Source organism: Glycine max, chromosome 12 (assembly GCF_000004515.6).
Source record: "Glycine max cultivar Williams 82 chromosome 12, Glycine_max_v4.0, whole genome shotgun sequence".
NCBI classification, from domain to species: domain Eukaryota; kingdom Viridiplantae; phylum Streptophyta; class Magnoliopsida; order Fabales; family Fabaceae; genus Glycine; species Glycine max.
The window spans coordinates 5,868,005-5,891,176 of NC_038248.2; the positions used below are offsets into that span (position 1 = coordinate 5,868,005).

Below are 23,172 nucleotides of genomic sequence, written 5' to 3' on the forward strand. Positions count from 1 at the left end.
TACATCACATATAAAAGTATGTTATAACTAAAAATATAAAAATATCTTAAAAGTCATATTTTCAATTAGTAGATAATATAAAAGTTTTTACATTAATAATACATAATCATTAAACTCTTAAATAAATAATCAAGAATGAATTTGAATAAAGTAATATTGACTATCCATGTCAAGATTATTTTTCATCGTGTCACTAGATATTTTCTTTATATCTCAATTATTATTGCAGCAGAAAAATATCTCAACTATTATTTTCTATTTTTACTCTCGCTTTTTCTCTTATCATTTAAATTTTTAATAATTCAATTATAAAATAAAAATTGATATATTTTACTTTATATATGTATACATGCAATGCTTTAATTACACTGTTAAAAGAAATACAATGATTTTGCATTTCAAAGTATGCACGTGAGGAGGACTTATTAAAATTCTTCCAGAAAGTCAACATGTATAATTTTATAATGATTTTCATTTCATTCAAAGTATGCTCGTCAGGATCTATTGAAACTCTTCAAGAAAGTCAACAATGATGTATATAAAATATTTCCTCCCTTTGCTATTTCTACGTTTGAGTTGGGCGTTTGGTGGGGTTTTGGATAGGCATGAGCTACTGTAGTGGAAACCACATTGCCAGTAGTTGGCCCTTCTGAAAATGTTAGGACGTAGTACATAACCGTATTGTAGTAGAAATATATTTAAAGGACTATATACTATATACCAATGTGTGGGTTAGGTCCATGTTTATATTAGTCAATTTAGTCTAGCGCAAGGGAAGAATCTCTCGTCTTAAATGAACTACAATTCCATATTTATATAGTATGAAAAAAGTGTACTTGTACCTAAACAAAATATTCAAACCACTTACATTGAACAAATTTTAACTTATTAGCTAAAGATAAAACTAAGTTAAAATACATAAGTGAGAGATAATTTTTATTTCTTGAGCTAATTTCTGAAGTTTAGATTAAATTCACATTATAATATTTTAAGATAGTATCAAAGTATATCTAAAATTAATTCAAAAAGTTACTGTCCAAAAAGTGTTTGGCTTGAAAGAATGCGTTGAAAAAAATCTCACATCAGTTTAAGATAAAATCAAGTTAAAGTATATAAGTGATAGATAATTCTCACCCCTTTAATTAGCTTTTGGGATTGAGTTAGGCCTAAATTATTATTATAGATCTAAGTCATCATTCTTAAATGTGAGAACTTTTTGAGAGTTATTGGTTTATAGCCTTGATTTTTATTAAGTTGTGTGATTTTTATATTATTAACTAATTAAAAATCATCCCAAACATGAATTTTAAAATTATTAGACAAATCAACAACTTTCAATTATATGAGAAGGAGAAAACAAGAACAATAACCGTTATTTTAATACAAAGCAAATGATAATGATGGTTTGAAGGCACTGGGTTACGATCTTTATTATAAAATATTATTAATACACTTTACAATCATTTTTTATATATCCCCAACATAATTTCTGATACTAATTTTATTAAAAAAAATTATTCCTTAACAACACTTTGGTACAAATAAAAAACAAGCGTGTGAATTATAAAGATATATGCAACTTGCTATTTTGGTTGGTTATTCTTAATATGCATGTCAATGAGCCGAGATCTACTTGCGAACCCAATCAGCTAGTATGTCATATGTAAACCACACAACAAGACAATGTAGTTATAAAATCACTTCCTTTTAAATGTTGTCCATTCTCATTATCTAGTACAATGTTACATCATCATCCATCCACGTCACAAAGAATAACAAATAAATAACTTGATTTGCATTGACTATAATTGTGTCATTATTAATAATTGTGAATAATCATAACTCTTAACGTGTTTAATTAATTGGTTTGAAATTCTGTTAATCTCTAGATAAAAAGAGAGATGAATATACATAATGTTTGTTTTTTCCTTTTTCTTTCGTGACCCTCAATTAGAATGGTTTGTGTCATGCATTAATTAATCATCGAGAACAAAAACTTCTATGTGACCAATGACTTATCTACTTTTAGCTAGTTCATTCTTTTACCTATAATGCATTTGGAAGAGTGGCACGGTAGAGTAAAACGATTAATTTTTCATGTTGAAAGTGAAGTAACTAATTGTTGTGGTATGATTTCTACGTTTTTTTTTAACATGATTTAGGGGTAATCACTGTGCATCCAAACATATCATTAGTCTTTTAATAGACATCAAACACATGTAAAAAGAATGGTTTATAAAACTTGGATGGACCAAAGATGCATAAGCCAACTTTGGAGTGAATGATTTCCATCCAAGTACAACACCTTTCATATCAGACGTGTCCAAAATATTTCCCACTAATCCTAAAAAATAAAAAATACCGGTGTAGCTAGGGGTCTCCATATGTGAAAAAGTAATAGTAACTTCCATGTCAAACATGCTCAAATGGGTCCCCATAAGGAAAGAGAAAAGTTTTTTGGTTCAGCTTTAATGCAACAAAGTCCTTGTTGCACAATGGAAAGGTAAAAAAGGGAAGAAGAAAGAGAACAAAAATCTTACAATTCCTATGTTTTGAAAAAACCAGAATTCACATTGAGCAGAAGAGTAGTTAGGCTTCACAGCTAGATTGAAGTCAGCTCTGTAGTTTACACTAACAAGTAAATGCAATAGCATAATAAAAGAAAGGAAATTGTGGCCATAATAGTAGTAGTAGTCTCTTAAACCATTAAACTAACAAATGTCTCTACACGATTCTTCCATAATCATCTAATCACCTAGACATGCCACAATTTGAGGAGTAATCTATCTGCTCAGTTTCCCAGCTTAGCTTAGAGGCAACTCTTTCATGTTGTGGAAAATATTCCTACAACAATGAAACAAAAATCATATCAATTTGTAATGAATGAATTGAAGAATGCATATCTTTTTTTGGATAAATTAAAATCGAAGACAATATCAAAAGATTTACAATAACTCAAAAATCTTGTTCAATCAATTGAACTAAACCTCCTCACATTTAAGCATGCATCTTGTAGAGTTATAATTAAATAGATTAAAACACAAAAAAGAGATTGTAATTGCAATTAATTACCTCCATCTTTTTGACAAGCTCTTTTGTTGATGGGGCAGATACAATTATGTGGCGAGCTTTGGGGCTAATGAAGCCTTCTTCCACAGCTTTGTCAATGAAACACAACAAGGAATTGTAGTATCCATCTACATTCAGCAACCCCACCTTCCAAAACCATAATTAACTTGATTTAGAAACTATTTTCTTCATTAAACAAAATAAGAGATAGCAATTTTCTAGAGTATAATTCTAGAACTTAATTAAAGTTTAGCCATTTCTAAATCTTTGAAGATTGAGAAGGGTTCTCACCGGTTTATCATGGATGCCAAGCTGAGCCCAAGTTATCACCTCTAGAAGCTCCTCAAGAGTCCCATAGCCACCTTCACACACAAAGAGGACATACATCATTATTAATTGAAGTTCTATTTCTATATATTTCTCAAAGTTCCACATCCTTAATGTTTTAAAAAGATGTTTGTTTAAGCTCACAAAATCTTTATATAAACATAAAATTTAAGTTTCAAAATTACGAGATGATAATATTTTTTTAACAACGGCTTGGTCTGACCTGGTTGGGTAGACCTACATCAACTACGTGCCGTTGAAGAAATTCCATATTTTCTTTCTAATTCTCCTTCTGAAATATATTTATAATTTTATTTTTTCGGTTGTATTATTATTATTTTTTGTTAATAATTTTATTGATCATTGTTGTCGTTTTTCTTAATTGTATTTGCTTACGGATACAAAACTTGGACCCAATAACGATAAACTGAATGGGCCCCTTTTACAGTTTATGAATGAAAAAAAAGGGAAAGAAGCGATCTGGGGCCCTTGGTTTCCTTTTCTTGGGCCTGTGAGTAATCTTTAAAATAAATCTGGCATCTGTTTCCCTTCTAAATTTTAGCTTTTTAATCTTTCAATTTGAGGCATGCATAATAAATCATAATTTCAAGAAAAAAATCATTAATATAATATTTGACACATTTTTTCTAACAAATTCTTTTGTATGTGTATAATAATTTTTTATTATATAAATTCACTCCCTTTTCGATAAGTCTTTTTTTTTAACAAATATTAAATTTTACTTAATAATAATAAGGAGAATGTTGTGTTGATAGAATTCTTCTAATAGCAAAATCGTAAAATATTTCACTTGACACCAATAAGGAGAATGTTGTGGAAAGATAATATTTTTTTTCCACTTTACTTTATGTACAATAAAATAATTTCAAATTTTGTAATACTTTAAATTTTATCTGTACAAAGATAAGCGTGATGTGTGTATTAGGAGGACACGTGCTTAAAAAAAAGTAAGTTAAATATGTTTTTAGTTACTTAAAAAAAGTAAGTCATTTATTTTTTATTTTTTTAAGTCTTTGAAATCCACAAAGTGTTATTTTTTGTCCTTCTATAAAGTGTGAATCAAATAGGAAATAAGATATTTATAATTTTTGACATTTTTTTGTTGTCATAATTTGATTTCTTATTTTATATTTTAAAGTATGATTTTTTAGCGATTTGAAATTACCAAAATCAAGTAAATAAAAAAAATTAAAGCAACTTTTAAGGTGAGTAATGATTTTTAATTTTTTTTACTGATTTGATGATGATAGTTTTTAATCACAAAAAATATACTTTAAAATGTAAAATAAAAAAAATCAAATTTTAACGGTTAAAAGTTATTGTAAATTATAAATTTCTTTTTCTATATTTGGCTCGCGTTGTACAAAAAAATTAAAAGAGTATTTTGTGCATTTGAAGGATTAAAAAAATTAAATTTTAATTTGAAGGAAAAGAAAATAACTCAACATTAATGTTAAAGGACTAAAAATATGTTTATTCTAAAAATAATCATAAATACCTCTATGGGTCTATACGAATTTCCTCGTGAAAACTTTAACCTGAGTTCAATTTACTGCCTAAAAAGCTTGATAAAAAAAGTCTATATTCAATTCACTTTTGCACAATAATTTTATCAATTGTATCTTCAGAACAGTACAGTCCTTTTCCTAAACTTAAAACGAGATATTTTTAAACAATAGATGATGAAAAAAAAAGAACAAAACAAATAAAATTTAGGTATGTCCAATTAGAATCTTAATAGATCTTATATAAGTTAAATATAAATACTCTCGAGTATATAAATGGGTAAGTAATATATATACTTGACTTGCAAATATCATAACCTTATAAAACACATCATCTAAACAGAGAAAACCGGTTGTGGAGTATTTTACAATGAGTTAATGAACATGGACAATCGATTGCATGTTTTTAAACTTTAGATCCCATCTACAATTTTATTGATGTAGTGCACAAATAAAGTAATGCATCTGCATCACGTAGGTTGAAAAATCTCTTATGGATCATGTGAATTTTGTCCCAAACATGTCTATACACCACCTATGGATGAGTTTTAATGTCCACAGATTCTATCACATAATGATTTGCAGTTGACATGTCATATGTGCAAAATTATTGACATGTAACATCATGCAATACTTATTTATTAAAGAAAAAACTTTCGTTCATAATAATAGCAGAATTTGTACAGTGTGTACCACTTACTTTTTTCTTTTTGAAATTATAATTAATTATAAATAAATATGTAATATAATTACATGCTTCATATAATTTAAGTGTAAAGAAATAATCACTTTTTTTCATTGAGTAAAGCATTTCTAATAAACTAAAAATAATAATTATTTTCAAAATTAAATTCTACCTGACAAAAGATAAGTAACACCACATTGTCCTTTGAGGAACAAAATCAAATTAAAATCAAACAGGTTAATAATGCATGATGGGTGTTTTTTGTATTTTACTAAGAATGCATAATCATTTAAATGATGTAATTTTTATTTTATGTGCCAAATTTATGTAGATTAGATAGTGCATAATATTGAATTGATGTCTAATGATACGTGACTTTTTAAGAGGGAATATTGGTGGAACCATGTTGTACGAACCGGGCAAGGCAATAAAGGCATCAGAGTGCTTAGCCATCTCTGCTTTTCTTTGATGCATGTCTGCTACTGCCATCACTTCCCCCACTGTCTCTCCAGTAATCTGCAAAAAGCCACAAAACCCAAATGGATCCAAATTATCACTGAAACCATAAAGGGGTTGGTTTTGTGTGTGTGAGTGAGAGTGAGTCTTAAATTTAATGCATTGATAGGAATGGAAGAGGGGTAATGATGAGTACTTCAGAAAGTGGGCTCAAGTGGGGATATAGTATAGCTTGACATTTTCCCTAGGGAAAAATGATAAACCAAAAAATAGACCAAACGAAGAAAGATAAAAAAAGTTACTGATCAATGATAAGAAAAATGGAGATCAAACCAAAGGGGGGCTTAATTGCCATAAGAATCTTAAGGAGGGTACATGGAACTTGGAGAGAGAGGGACAAAATAGCTCAGAAGGAATGACCCCAGGTTGCCAGGTGTATTGATGGATAAGTTTATAAGAAAAAAAAAAAAAACTCTAATGTGAAACCAAAACCAAAAACAATGTGAAAAGCAAGCATAAGTCCCACTTGAAACCCCATAAGAATCAACCAAAAAAGACAAAGTGCAAAATCCATACACTGTGATAACAAAAGTAAGGTGGAAAATTCACTGAAGAGAGATGTTCATTTGTACATTGATTTTATATAACATGCTGTATATATAAAAAGGAGAGAAATTGAGAACTTTGTATTAAAATGAGTAATGTAACATATAGCGATAAAAAAAATTTAAAAAAGAATTTAATTTCAATATACCCATAATGTAGTAGACTTTTATATTATCTGTCAATCAGAAATCACACTAGTTATGATTTAAAATAATAATTTTAAAATTAATAAAATTATTATATATGATAAATTTTTATTGATTAAAAATATTAATATTATTATATTATCAGTGCATCTACCATTTATTTAGAAAATAATGCTATAAAAGTTGTTATGATATATAAACAGCATTACTCTGTCTAAAAGAGGATAGGGAGCATTGGAACAAGAAAAGCATATTGTGGTCGGAAGGTAAAGTAGTAAGTAGATAATTCTCTCTGTCTCTCGTTCTGTGTCCCTCCCTCTCTCTGGGTAGCTGTTTGGTCATTTTCTTTTTTATTTGCAATCATGATTGATGAAATGCCTCCAAAAAACATCTTAACATTACCTCTCTTGGCATCAGTGTCTTGGGAATAACTCTGCAGACAATATCATGACAAGAATATAATTGAAAATTAGCATCATATCCTATAATTCAACAACACAAATAGTAAATCACAAGGAAGTAGTATTAAGATTATGCTCACCCAATTACATGGCGACCTCCTTCATAAACAGCCTGGGAAACCAACCCCATCAAACCAATGCTTCCTCCTCCATAAACCAGATCAATATTTCTTGACACCTTTTCAAGAATTCCAAAAAGTACCCAAAGAAGTGAATTTAAGACCATAATTTAACAATGGTAGTTTTTCATTCTCACTTGCCACAACTCTATGAAACTATGAAAGGTAGATACTTTCTATAGACCATACTACAAAATATGCATGAGAAAACATAGAAACTGAATTGAATTATTTCTCTCTCTCCCTCTCTCTCTCTCGTGAAAAAACAAAAATAAACATTTTTTTCTTCACTTTCCTTGAGGAGCTTATGTAGTTGAAATGTGGATGAAGGAAACGATGTGGGACATCATGAAACAGATGCAGTAACACCAAAACAAAGGTTTAATTGACCATTTAAACCAAAACAGGAACACCAAAAACAAAAGGGATGAAACAAAACACACACCAAAAACAACACATGACAAAGTTCAATTTCCTTGAACTTCAAATTAGCAGAAACATGTCATAACAGAAAAAACATAAGAGAGAGACATTACCAACTCTTTCCCAAGCTCAATAGCAGCGTCCTTATAGCTACTCTTGTTCCCAGGGCTGCTGCCACAGAACACACAAATCCTTTTGAACCTGGATTGTTGTTTCATCTCAGTTTCTTCACCTTCCATTTTTTCCTTTTTCTCACACTGTGTCTTCTTCTCTATCATATCCCCCAAAGGCTAGCTTGAGTTTGAGAAATTTGGATGAATGAGCGGTTAATTGATGAAAGTGTCGTGGGTGCGTGGCTTTATATATAAGGGTAGAGAGGAAGAAGCACACGCGAGGGTGCATTCTATTGTGGAACCATTATCACATCATGAACGATGATGACTCCTTCCAAGTTGTACGTAGGGGAAAACTTGATCCACAAATTAACGTGTGTGTTTGTTTTCTACTTTACTATGGTCCCCTGTACCAGAAAAAAAAAGAAAAGAAAAGAAAAGAAAAGAAAAGAAAAGAAAGAAAGAAACACAATCCGTGGTCCTATGTCAAGATCATTGTTCGTTTTTTGTTTAACCAATTGAGTATTGGAATGGGAACACAATACTGGAAGGTGAGGCCGAACTCTCGGTTTTTGATGTTCTAAAAATACAGTTTGAAAGGGCTGGTTTTGATGCTTGTTGAGTATTTGTTATGTTACTCGTATTTTTATAAGAGTTGGCAAGATATATATATATATATATATATATATATATAGCAAAAGTATAAGTGGAAAAAAAAATGAAATACGTGGAAGTAGTAGTATCTTGGTTGTTTCTATTCTTAATATCCACGTGGGAAGTCAGAGCTAATGGCAAAAGTTTAGTACAATGGTACATATGGGACCTTTTTATAGCGATGAAAAATGTTTGGTAGAGATAATTTGGGGTGAAGACACCTAGAAAGGCACCAAGAAAAAGATGAGAGAGAAGTGATAAATGTCAACAGTAAACAAATGTATGGCAATATATAGTTATATACATCAATACCATATGAGTGTTTGTAAACCAGAATTTTATATATATATATATATATATATATATATATATATATATATATATATATATGTGTGTGTGTGTGTGTGTGTATTTTTAGGTGAAACCATTTTTTTATTGTATGTTGACCAAGACCATGGGTACTACTAAAATATTAATGCATGTTTCTTTACATAATTTTAAATTGTGAACATTTATATATTTCTCAATATTAATAAATAAAGCTATAAGTTAATTGAGCTTTTAAAAAAAGTATTTTAAGGAGGTAGCACATATTTTTCTGGTATCAATTTCATTTCATGGTAACCCACAAAATATCTTCTATTTGATTTCCATCCAGGGTAGTGGCTAGATATTTGTTAAGACAGAGGAAGTTGGCCCAGCATTGCATTAAGTGTTCTCCAATTTTGTAGATGGATGTCATGGGGTGTTTTCAATTCTTGAAGCACATTATCAATATGGTTTTTTTTTTTTTTTCCATGAAAAGTGGTAGGTAGGGAAGGTACCTTTGACGGGCATTAAGGTCATATTGAGATTATCAATAAAGACTTACTCAGAATATCACTACACAACCCTAAACCCCAAGTAATTTTATCCTATTATATCTTTCTGAAAAGGATGGTCTGTGAATCAAAATTTTAACAACTTTATGAGAAATCAAACTAATACATGAAAAAGATAAGAGATAATTCTGAATTCTTAATCACTTGTAGGTTATTTGGTTTGGTGTTTCTAATCGTCAACGTGGATTTAACTAAAACAAATTATATTTGCTTCATCGTCAACATGAATAAGTGAACTAAAATCCAAACACGCGTTTACATTGGCATTGGCAGCACAGTATGAGTATGGCATAGGCTGTTTATGACTGGCCCGTGATACCCTTTCCCCCTCTCCACAGTTCTTGCTTTGACACGGGCAATTCTAGTGTTTTAGCTAAACCATAGGTATCTTCATCAGGGGTTGACTTTTAATCAACTACTTTATCACATTCTCAATTCATTTTGTATCCAACTAACGTGTCCACAACCAACTCCCATTATCCAGCTCCCTTGACTCTTGTAAAAGCCCTAGAGATAAGACATCTAACTCTTAAACACACCAAGAGAACATGTGCGTGTGTGGTGCTAGCTAGCTATTTGCCAAATGCCAATACATGTGTACATCATGTGATGCCGTAGATTTTAACATTTAATAGGCTATAAAATAAGTGTATTCCTATACCGTTACACGGAGACAAGATTTACATTTTAAGCTCCTACAATCACATGTTAGCCATCATCCACTTTGTGATGTGTGTGCCCTCAACCACCTCCCCTCACTAGACAAGCTTGATGCATGCCTAGGAAACATCCATTCTTTTTTATCACTCAGATTTAGATTGGACATAAAATAAGTTTAAGTTACCCCTCGTTCCTGTTGTTGTTGTAAGTAGACAAAGCCTTGCTGTCCCTATTCTTCTAGACTTCCATTTGTCTTTCTAATGCTTCCTCTGCTTGCAATTAAATTGCTGACATACAATATGGGTATTTAACTATTTACATTATATTATGAATTGATGCCAAAACAATCAGCAAATTTAAGATGTTAATTTATTTTGTTTGTTACCGTGACTTGGAGACCCAATTGGTAAGAATACTAATAATGATTTCCAAAAGGAAACATCACATCAAACAGGTTAGGAAATTACAGTGAAAGAACATGTACATTTTTTTCTTTCTTTCTTACAAGCCCTTTTGTTTTTTTATTTCTCCCTAGACCCTAATACTCAAAGTTTAATTGATTTTGGTCAATCCACTAGCTTTTAGCGAAAAGATTAAATGAAAATAAGGAAGTTTGGATGGTTTCAGTTTCATCAATTCATCCGTGCAATAATAGATGTTGATGAATTGAGAGCTTGATGAATAGAGAGCGCAAATAATAGTGAATGTGTACTTCACTAACATCAATGTTGTTTTGCTCTATTGAGACGATATAGATAGGAACAAGCACGTGGTATCCTCTACGACCCGTGGAGAAAATTATGGGTTGTGGTCACATATATAGTCCTCTTATCCTTAATATATATATATACATAGAGGAGAGATCAAATTATATTGATATAATTTTAATAATAATTATATTATTTTTATAATTTGATATAAAATATAATTTTCATTAATTTAATCGTTAAATTATATTTACATATTAATAAGATTATTTATGTCAAATTTTATTAAAATTGAATAATAACAAAAAGGTAATAAAAAAATTTATATTTAATATATTTTAAAATATTTATATTATGTTGATTTTAATTTATATGAACGGAAAAATAAATTATTTTGAATTAATATAAAATTTTGTATATGTAATATTTGTGAAAAAAAATTTCAATCTAAAATATATATATATATATATATATATATATATATATATATATATTTATTTATTTTTTTTTCCATTCCATTAGTGTGCCAATAAACACTTGATGCATATGTATAACTCCCATGACCAAATTGGCATATTGGTTTCACAAAAATTAGAGGTTGGGGTAAGAAATGAAATGAAATTACCCCTTTTCTGTCCCCTCTCATTTTATGACAACCAGTCAAATCCTTTGACCATGTTAATCAATTAGCAACGAGTTATGAGGATTGTGCTTATTCACATCACTCCTCAAATAAGATGTTTGGCATTATGTTGGGTAAACAATTGCCATCAATCCATGTCTTTATCCTTTGTTGGGGGAAAGCATTGCAACCAGTTGTTTATTAAATAATTATGATAAATGTATCTTCCCTCAAATTAAAATATGTGAATTAAGCTAGTAGTACTCAAGATTGTTGGTAGAGAAATCATTGGTCAAATCTTTGATTGAATAAATAAATATATTGCATCTCCTAAACTTTCTTTGGTGGAGGGGAGGAGTGTTAACACTTTGCCCTGTTTGTTTGAGTTGCATAGACGTGTTTGCAATTATAAATTCATAATTGAGTTGCAGAACTAATGGTGGGATTCCTACGCAGATAATCATCCACTCGCAGGTTGAGAACCTGCATATCTCCTTTTCGTTCCCTTGATTTATGTATGTAATTTTCTTGCTATCATTTAGATTTGCACACACACATTTTATTTATAATTTTTTTTATAAAAAAACTAGTGTTCCTATTTCCAATTAACTATAGATGTCACTTTCTTCGGTTTAATTTGTACCACAAAATAATAAGTATTCATCTTCATTTTTCCCCTCCGTCAGAGCACAAGAGTGATTAATATAAGTAAAACATGTTTTTGTCTGTATTTAAATTTGATTTTAGTCCTCTAAGTTAAATTTTGTTTTATTTTTGTCTTTTTAATTTGAAAATACTTCACTTTTAGTTTTCAAAGTGATTCTAATTGGGAGTAAATAATTTTTTGGTCCGTACAATTTTCAATTTTGAGTTTTAATTTTTTTTTTGCCTATTTTTAGTTTCTCACTTATTTCTACGGCTGATAAATATTTTTTATGTTGTTAAATTTTTGTCCTTTTTTAGTCTCTTCTAGGGACTAATTATGAACAATAAAAATATATGAGAAACTACAAATAGACAACACATTTTACAAGAACTAAAACTTTTAAATATGAAATTCTACTATGACTAAAAATTTGTTGAATCCTTATAATTAATATATAATGATAATTATAAACTGTCACAAAATACACTTTGTGAAATAAAAGTGAAGTATTTTCAAATCATAGGACGAAAATAAATAATAAAAAAATTAAAAAACTAAAATTAAATATGAAAAATATTAAAAAAAAAACTAAAAACATATTTTAATTTTAATATATTTATTGACTAAAAGCTGTTAAATATTTGACAGGGAACTAAATTAAAGTCAAGTTCTCATTCTGTTTTTATTCATAAGAATAAAATGTTCGTCCAAAGATTGCCTTTTCGGATAAGCCAGGCATCTCTTTCATCAAATTGCGAATTTATAAGCATTAGATCAATCCATGCACAATGGAATCCAGTGTGGAGCATGTTGTTAGAAAAATGGGGTCAATTTTGTTGTTAATTAATCAAAACGACTAGTCAATTTTTAAGAAAGCCTTTGATACACAATCATATGGGTTGGGGGGGATTATAAACGGTAGAATTAGCTAATGAGCAAACAGTTAACAACATGGTGTGAAATTAGGAAATGGATCGAATATGGTGATATACTCCTACCTACCTTCAATTTCCATGTTGATTGTTACGAGCGACTCAGCTTTGGTCTGTGCTTTAATTCATATCGAAAAGAAAAAAAAGAGAAAGCTTTCCCTTTTCTTTTCCACCTTCATCAGAAAAGTGTGTTGGAATTTTATAGCTTTCTTTTCTTCACCTTGCATCCAATAAACTTTCAAATATCCTTTTGAAAGGGTTCTAGTAGTGTGGTCATTTTTCATTCTCATTCATTTATTAAAGCGTGCAACTTTCAATTTTAAAAATCACATCCCTCCATATAACCCATATGGTATTATGAATAAGTTGCAAAATGTAAAAAAACCTTAATCAGTCATATACTATCACGTATTACCCCATCCGTTCTTTTTTAATAGTCTTATAAATACTAATTTTGCTAAAAAAAACTAATTTTGTTCCTTTATATATGTGTGTTTAAAAATTAATTATTTTTAATATATTTTATCATTAATATTAATGAGTGAGAAAGAAGACCATTAAAATAACAATGTTTTTAGTACAATCAAAACTAGGTTTGCATACAAATATAATCAAAAGGGGAAAAAAGCACATTACCCCTTTTAATGTTTGGGTAATGTGCAATTAGTCCTTAATGTTTACTATAAAATATACATGACACTCACATTAATTATCAATTTAAATATTGTTGAAAAATATACCCTAATCTTTGTTTACATTTTGTAAGACGTGTAGATGTATTCACCACAACATTGTTTTCTATCAGTGCAAAATGAGTAAAACGCAGGATTCGTACCACTAAACAGAAACGCAAGACATATGCTAGATGGATAGATAATTCCTTGGAACCAAAATACGTTTTCATAGGGACCAATTCTTATAAGTCTTCTAAGTCTTTGAAACCAAGATACCTTCGGACCTGACCTAACTCAAGTTTAGCTTGACTCAATAGGTTCAAGTCTATTGAAGCCAGAAACAATTAACATAGGGTGAGAAGCCCTGCAACAGTTTGGGAATAACCCAAAATTCTTGATAATCTCACTTAAATATTAAGTTTGCTGCTACGCGATTTAAGATAGAAATTAGGGAGATTAAGTTTGATCTTAAATGCTGTAAAAAAAAAGTTTGATCTTAAATAAGTCCAATTTACTTTCCAAACCTAAAGTCAAGGTTTAACTTATTATTTGACACACATTCTTTGTAATTTTAAAGTTTGAACAATTGTAAGAATGTTTTTAAAAGGCTAATTGGTATTTTTTACGGAAAATGTTAACCACACCAGTTAAGAAAGTAAAAGGATTTTTTTATAATTAAAATGCATAAAAATACTTTTCCTTATAAATTTAAAACATATTCCTGTATTATTTTTAATAAAAAAAAAATCCTTTTCAGGTGATCAAGATAATGTTATTATCTCTTATATTATGCCGTTAGTTTAGTGTAAAAGTTGAGTTAGAAAATAATAGGATAATAAATACTCTCTCTTCTCTCATTATATTACATGTAATATGTTGAATATTGTAAGTATATTATATTATATTATATTATATATGTGTGTATATTTTTCCTAAGTTCGTGTCATTATCCACTCTAATTCGTTACATTTGACTTATTCACATATGTTGAATTTGGGTGATAGATTGACCATGTCTTTGAGATTCTTATATCAAGGAACCTTTAAGGGTTATTTTGGTTGAATGGAATGAAATGTGATAGAGAAAAAATATTTGAATTAATTAAAAAGTTGTGTGGGGGAGGTGTGAGAGCCATTAAATTTTTTGGAAAAAAAATTATCCTTTCTTTGATACCGTGCTTAAACCAAACAGGGGCAAGGTATTTCTTAATGGTGGATACCTATGAATATATGGTGGATGCATGATTTTCTTTTTTGAAAATTAATAAAGTCAGCATCTGGAAAATAAAAAACCAGGCCAAGGATCGATATTTGTTATCACATGTTGCAATTCAAGTAACGTAAAAATATTTCTAAATAAGGGATCAAATATGGCACAAAAAAGAGGAATGCCATCATCTTGATGAGGAAATGGTAGTGGTTGTCAAGTTGTTCGGAATTTAAACAAGTTAATAATTTTCTTGAACCACCGACTTCCCATTAGTCCTTTGAGGAAAGTGCGTCACATAATTTTCTTGGCTAGTCACTTTCTTGAATTTCAACATCAAAAATAAAGAATTGAGGTGGGAGAAGCCAAGTTGAATACGTAATTCGGGGCGTTTCATTTTCTTGTTGGGTCCTAAAAGTTCCTTTTGCTTTATTTGTCTCTGCATATTCCGTCCAAATTTAAACATATATTCCTCCTCAATTCCGGTCATTGTTTCTCCATGGAACACCAAGCAAGGGATTCTTTTCTGTTTTTCCACTTAATAATTGTAGCAATCATGAAATTATTAATTTGTCGAAATCTATTCTGAACAAAGTGCTAGTTTATGTTTGTTTGTATATATATATACACACACACCAAAAGATATCTCTCTCAACTAATAGTCGAAAAATTTCTTCGGAGTGGAAAAATTATTGAAATATGTATTATATATCTATTTTATTGAACAAAATCTTCTCCATACAAATGATTAAGTATCAAACCCTTGATAATATACTTAATAATGCATCTAACTTATCTATTAATTATGCTGAACTTTGTTAATAATGATAGTTGCTTGAGACAAGATTCAAACATTCGTAGGAATTAAAGAAAAAAACAAGTTAACGGCCATTAAATGTGTGAATAAATTAAATTGAAGTTGTTCAAGCTTAATTTGTAATATCAAAGAGAGAAAATTTTATGCTTACTCAACTCAAGTATAAGTACTTCTCGTAGTCTACTAAAAAAAATAAAGAATATAAATATGTTCCTTTGATTGTGAAACAAATTACACTAAAAGAAAATAGGAACTTTGAAAGGCTTCCACTATAAATAGAGATATACGTTCTATATGTACTTGTGAAAATCATAAATTTCTAATTAAGGTCCTTTTGACATGAAACATATTTCTTTTATCTCTAATTATAAGATCTTTTTCATAAATTTATTTATTTTTTTATAAGATTATTTTTTAAATTTTTAGATGTATTAATTATTATTTTTTATGTATTTTTAATTATTTTTTTTCTTCAAATATTAATGAGAAGTAATTAAGTGGATATAAAAAAAATTAAAAATAATAATGTAATTAATGAATAGATTTAATGTAATTAATACGATATAAATTAATTGAAAGAATTTTATAATTATAAAAAACGATGTACATGTCAAAGTTACTTTTACTTTTTGAAAAATGACAATTCAAAAGTGTATTAAACCCTTTTGGTTGTACTACTAATTATTGATTTCATTCAAATACCTTAGACTAATCGTAACCTTACATGATGAGTGCATTTATTGACTAGTAAACTAATGCATCCACTATTAGATTTAATTTTTCTTTTTTCCCCCGAAGAACCAATTTACTATACACGCTAAATTTATCCTCTGTTTGAAACATATAGAATTGAATGTACTCACAAAGTCTATGATGAAATGTGACGAATCAATAATCACCACCGTCCTCGGGATGCATGCATTTAACCGGCATTGGACTTTGATGTACTCCTCAAATGTGTGGAGCTTGTTCATCCTCAAGGGGTCGTTATTTGATAGGAGTTTGATATTTGTGTATACCTTCAATTTATGTGTTCCTTTTTAGGTCATTAAATACAACTAATTTTACATAGTATTAATGATATCAAGATGAAATAACAGAATTTGTGTAAAATTATATCTAATTATTATATTACTATGTATTATTAGTTTGTGATCATGTAAATTAATTTATTTTTTAGTCTTTACGTAATTTTAGGAGTTTTATTTAGAGAATCAATCCGTATAGTTCAATCTTAAGAGATTTTGTTGTATTTCTCTTATATATTTTTATATCTTAGCAAAACATGAAATACAGAACATAATTATTCTGTCATAGAATTTTTTATAGTATCAGAGTCAACAGGTTTTGTTTGAAATTTAGCAACAATGAGTCATCATGAAGAGGAGGCTCTTAATAATGAGTCTCATAAGCAAGAAGAACATAAGATGGTGAAAAAGACTTCATCACCGTATGAATTGAATTCCAATGACGACCCGAGAACTGGACGAGGAAAAGGAGGAACAGTGCGTACAAATGTTGTGCACAGTGGTGAAACAAGTGCAAACACCAGGATCTGAGAAGGAGACAATCCAGGTTTGACTGGATTTACTACAGAACAATGACAAACGCTAGTAGAATTACTAAATGCTCAGAAAACAAACTCTAATGACAAGATGACAGGTGAACGTGATACCAATACATGAATAATTGACACAGGGGCTTCCAACCACATGACTGGAAATCTGAATCATATGCATGAACTACGAGATATTCAAAGTTGTCCAGTTGAACTTCCTAATGGACAACATACAATAACGATTAAAGAAGGAAGCATGGTGTTAAATGGAGGCCTAAAATTTACTAATATTCTCTATGTGCCTAAATTGAATTGCAATTTGATATCTGTTTCGCAGATGATGGATGAATTGAAATGTGTTGTTCAATTCACTGATAAGTTATGTGTTGTATATGATCGTATTTCGAGGACACTGATTGGAACAGGTGAACGGAGGGATGGACTCTATTTTCTCAGAGGGGTTCGATATGTGAGAGCTTACAAAACTGATGGTTTTCATTCCATGGACTCGTGGCACAAACGGTTGGGACATCCTTCCTTGAAGATCATCCAATTGATTCCTGAGATTAGAAAATATAAAGATAGCAATGTAGTGAATAAAACATGTGAAGTCTGTTTTAGAGCCAAATAGACTAGAGAGAAGTTTCCTTTGAGTGAACATAAAGCTAGTAGTGCATTTGAATTAGTTCATTGTGATTTATGGGGACCATATAGAATTGCTTATACTTGTGGTGCTTTTTATTTCCTGAAAATAGTTGATAATTATTCACGTGTTGTATGGGTATACCTATTAGTTGATAAACGAGAAGTATTGACAATGCTTCATAATTTTTTTGCTCTGCTTGAGAGGCAGTTTCATAAACAAGTCAAAATATTTAAAAGTGATAATGGGACAGAATTCACATGCATGAGAAGATATTTTCTTGATCGTGGAATAATTTTTCAAACATCTTGCACCGGAACACCCCAACAAAATGGGAGAGTGGAACGAAAACATAAACATATTTTGAATGTGGCTCGAGCACTGCGATTTCAAGGTAATCTTCCCATTAAGTTCTGGGGAGAATGTATTTTAACTGTAGCATATTTGATCAACCGAACTCCTTCCACTATTTTGAATGGGAAAACTCCATATGAGATGCTATATGGGCAACAACCTGCATATGAACATTTGAGAATATTTGGCTCCTTATGTTACGCCCATAATCAAAGAAGGAATGGTGATAAATTTGCAAGTAGGAGTAAAAAGTGTGTGTTTATTGGCTACCCATATGGCAAGAAATGGTGGAAGTTGTTTGACTTAGAAACAAAAGATATTTTTGTCTCTCGAGATGTTGAATTCGTTGAGACCAAGTATCCTTTTTCTATTGATGTTACTATCAAAGAAGATGTTCCTCCTAAAAATTGGAGCTGTGAAGAAATTGTTGGTGATGTGACTGATGGTGTAGAAGAAATGGATCACACAAAAGGTACTGAAAAAAGTGATGATATGGCAATGGATGATAGAGGGGGTGAGCCAAATGCGGGGTTCGATGAACGAGGTGTTACTCTCCAAAATATGGACACACAAGATATAGTGCTTCCATCTATATCACCAACCGAGCCATTATTGGGTAGAGGACATAGAACCAAACAACCTTTTACTCGATTACAAGATTATGTGACAAATACCACCAAAAGACTGAGTCCATGCAACTGTTCACCCTCTCCAAAGGCAGACTCCGATGCACCTTATCCCATAATTAATTATATGAATTATGACCATTTTTCTCTTGCACATCGTGTTTTTGTTGCATCCATTTCATTGGAAAAGGATCCTGACACTGTGAAAGACAGTCAGTGGAGATATGTAATGAAAAATGAGATACATGCCCTTGAGACCAATGAAACTTGGACAGTCACACAATTGCCTCCAGGAAAGAAAGCATTTGGTTGTAAGTGGGTGTACAAAATAAAGCATAAAGTTGATGGAAGTGTAGAATGGTTCAAAGCACGGTTAGTAATTCTTAACAATCATCAAAAGGAGGGGATCGATTACACAAAGACTTTTGCACCGTTGTAAAAATGGTAACAGTACGCACAGAGTTAGCCGTAGTAGCCACACAAGCTTGGGAATTACATCAGATGGATGTGCATAATTCATTTTTATACAGGCACCTTGAGGAGGTTGTGTACATGAAGCCGCCTTATGGCTTTCTTCCGCAGCAATATGGCATGGTGTGTAAACTCAACAAGTCCTTATATGGACTCAAACAGGCGCCTCACTGTTGATTTTCCAAGTTGTCCGCTGCACTAAAACACTACGGATTTCGACAATCTTTGTTTGATTATTCTATTTTCGTCTTGCAATGACCGAGGGTACATATTGTAGTGTTAATGTATGTTGATGACCTAATCATTTTGGGAGATAATCATGAAGCTATCACCAAATTTAAAGCCTATTTACACAATTGCTTTCACATGAAAGAATTGGGGATCCTCAAATATTTCTTAGGTGTTGAAGTGGCACGATCTTCCGCAGGTATCTTTCTTTGTCAACGCAAATATGCTTTGGACATTATAGCTGAAGTTGGACTTCTAGGAGCTAAGCCATCAAATGTGTCAATTGAATAGAATCATCGTCTGACACTTGCAGCAGACTTGCCTTTTTCTCATCCTGATCAGTATAGGCGATTAGTAGGTCGTCTCATTTACCTCTGTTTTACCATACCCGAGCTTTCATACTGTGTGCATGTACTGTCTCAATTTATGCAGGCGCCTAAAGAGGCCTAATGAGAGGTTGCTCTCTGTGTTGTTCGATACCTGAAAAGGAATTCAGGATAGGGTATTTTGTTGCGTATTGGATTATGACCTGCAACTTTCTAGTTGGTGTGACTCTGATTGGGCTGGATGTCCTTTAACTCATAGGTCCCTTACCAGATGATTTGTTCTACTTGGATCTTCTCCAATTTCATGGAAAACTAAGAAACAACAAATAGTATCTCGCTCCTCTGTTGAGGCTGAGTATTGATCCATGACAACTGTAACAGGAGAATTGAAATGGTTAAATGGTCTTGTCCATAGTCTTGGTATCTCTCCTTCTCAGCCTATGCGACTTCATTGTGACAGTCAAGCAGCGCTTCATATAATCAAAAACCCAATTTTTCATGAGCACACCAAGCACATTGAAGTGGATTGTCACTTCACTCGCGAAAGTATTTCACTAACAATATTGCACCTACTTATGTTCCTGAACATGCACAATTAGCTAATATTTTTACTAAGGCTCTTGGTCCTACTCAGTTCACCTCTCTATTGTGCAAGTTGGGGATATGTAATTTACATGCTCCAACTTGAGAGAGAGAAGGGGTAATGATATCATGATGAGGGAAATAACAAAATTTGTGTGGAATTTTGTGCAATTATTATATTACCATGTGATTATGTAAATCAATTTATTTTTAATCTAGATGTAATCTTAGAAGTTTTATTTAAAAAATTAATATGTATAACTCAATCTTAGAAAATTTTATTATAACTTTCTTATATATATTTATGCCTTAACAAAACATAAAATACAAAACAAAATTATTTCCTCATAAAATTCTTTAAGTACGATCTAAATTAAACTTATACTTCATATATATGACGCGTGTATTGGACAAAGAAGTACTTAATAGTTATGTGGTACCAAATGAAGATGACAGAGTTATGAGATATATAGAAAGTAGCAATAAGAAGTCTATTTGTTAAGTTGGTTGCTGGGTCCAATCATGGTGTTCCATTCCATTCCAGTGACATTAAAATTGCACCCATAACTGCTAATTAATTATGAAAGTATATCCTTTTTGTCAACTGAATTCCTCATGAGTCATGGCATTATTATTGCATTTTATGTGTCAAAGCTTGAAGAACGTGTTTTTGACCAACTATATTATATATGCCCCAAATTGAAAATGATGTGAAAGGTGATAGTATTTTAATTCGAATAGAGCAAAGGGGATTTATTTATTAATTTTTTACCTTTTTTGATGATCAAGGATGTTTAGCAAGTTATTTCAAAATATTTATAACTTATTTGATTGCAACAAAAAAAATAACTTATTTGATTAATTAATTTATAAACCTATTTAATTAAGAGCATGTTTTTACAACTTTTTTGTTAAATCACATGTTTTTTCAAAAATTAATATTTTTTTCTAATTTCTCATGCGTCTGTTTCAATTTTTTAAATAATTAGAATCTTTAATTCTTTCGTGGGATCTCTAGTATCACTATAAACTTTGCTCAGCCATAAAACATATTAATATTCAATCCAAAGTTTAATCATATTTAAATTTTCTTATCCTTCCTCAAGATTTATTCCACTAAATTGAACTTAGGTGATTCCCCAACTTGTGTGTTACTAATTGAATTACAATGTCATTTTTTGTGATAATTAATATTCCTTTTTATAACACTATAAATTACCACTAAAATGTTTATCAAAAAATTAAACAATGGTCATCGGGTTGATGAAAATATTATGGTAATTTTAAGTTCACAACAAACACTAGTAAAAACACATTTTACACTTAGAACATCTAACTCAATTTATTAAATAAAGTGTGCGAGTTATCGTAAATTTTTTACATTTATTTTTGATTTAAAAAAAACAAAAACACACCTGTAAAAACACATTTTATTAGCATTTAAATTCTTTTTATAAGATTTTTCTTATTATAAATTGACTTTTTACATATTAATGCTCATTTGTTACATGCAAAAAAATAATTGTAATTTAAGCTGGAGTTTTTTTTTTTTTTTTTTTATAAGTGTTCAAGATGACTTTTATCAGCCATTAATTTATTATCACTAGCCATATAATTCTCGCTAAAAACAAATTTTGTTACAGTGTTTTTCACCGTACCAGATAGCCTCTCATGGGATTGTGATCATGATTATTAACCAGAGGCTTAATGCGGATAACATGAAAATGTAAAAGTTCTCATGAAAAGTTGATTTTAATTTTTGGAGGTCATTCATAAAAGGTTGATTAAAAGTTAAAAGTAAAACCCCACAATTTCATATGAAACGAGTTAGAGCCAGACCAATTGTCAAAGTGGGTCAACAGATAATCACATTGCTTAGGAAAGGAATTGTGCTTAGCCAATTAATTAGAGCTTGACTTGACATGTGGCCAATGAAACGGCTAAGAGCAGTAGAATGTTAAGGGAATCACTTGACTAGCTAGAACCAACGGGTCCAAGTCTGTTTTCCTTTCCTAGCTATTGTCCCTCTTTTCCATGTCCACTTCATATTTCAACCATTGACATGTCTACGACCTTTTCCTTAGGGGGAACATTTCATGTTTTGTTGTTCTTTTTCACCCACATTTGCTTTTCATACTCCACTGACCACGTAGATGAATTAGTACATGATCTTTTAACTTAAATTATATAGTCATGATGAGTTTGAATTATATAAATATATCACTATTTTAGATGTTTAGAGAAATAATTTTATGACTCCTAATGATTTTAATCAATTTAAATAAAATTATATTAAATATTTGAAGGCGAAAATGCATGCAAGGGGCTAACTCAACCCTAATTAACCCCATCTCTTGTCACTTTTTAAAGAAGAAAGTCATGTATAAAATTAGAAGCATATTATTAAAGATAATTCAGGCTTTTATATTATATTATTAAATATATGTTTGAGTTAGGTCACCTTTAATATCTTGTTACCATAGTTGTTTCAAGGTAAAACAACATTGTTTAACAAAACTTTTCATTGGAGTTTATTAGAAATAATTCAAGCTTTTATATTATATAATAATTAATACTTGTGCATGTACAAGTCTTTTTTAGGTAACCCATATATAATAATGCTTGATGTATTTTTGTTCTGTAGAGTTTTAGAA

General features: G+C 30.4%; 1 protein-coding gene across 1 annotated transcript; it reads right to left on the reverse strand.

Annotated features, from left to right (window-relative positions):
* Positions 1–2,550: 2,550 nt before the first annotated feature.
* On the reverse strand, positions 2,551–8,727 carry LOC100815735 (cytokinin riboside 5'-monophosphate phosphoribohydrolase LOG1). Its single transcript, XM_003539720.4, has 7 exons — positions 7,932–8,727; positions 7,357–7,454; positions 7,218–7,248; positions 6,024–6,123; positions 3,361–3,431; positions 3,073–3,216; positions 2,551–2,844 (listed from the first exon to the last, which is right to left on the reverse strand). The coding sequence occupies exons 1-7, from the start codon at positions 8,094–8,096 to the stop codon at positions 2,752–2,754; spliced, it is 702 nt and encodes a 233-aa protein (XP_003539768.1). The 5' UTR covers positions 8,097–8,727; the 3' UTR covers positions 2,551–2,751.
* Positions 8,728–23,172: the final 14,445 nt, after the last annotated feature.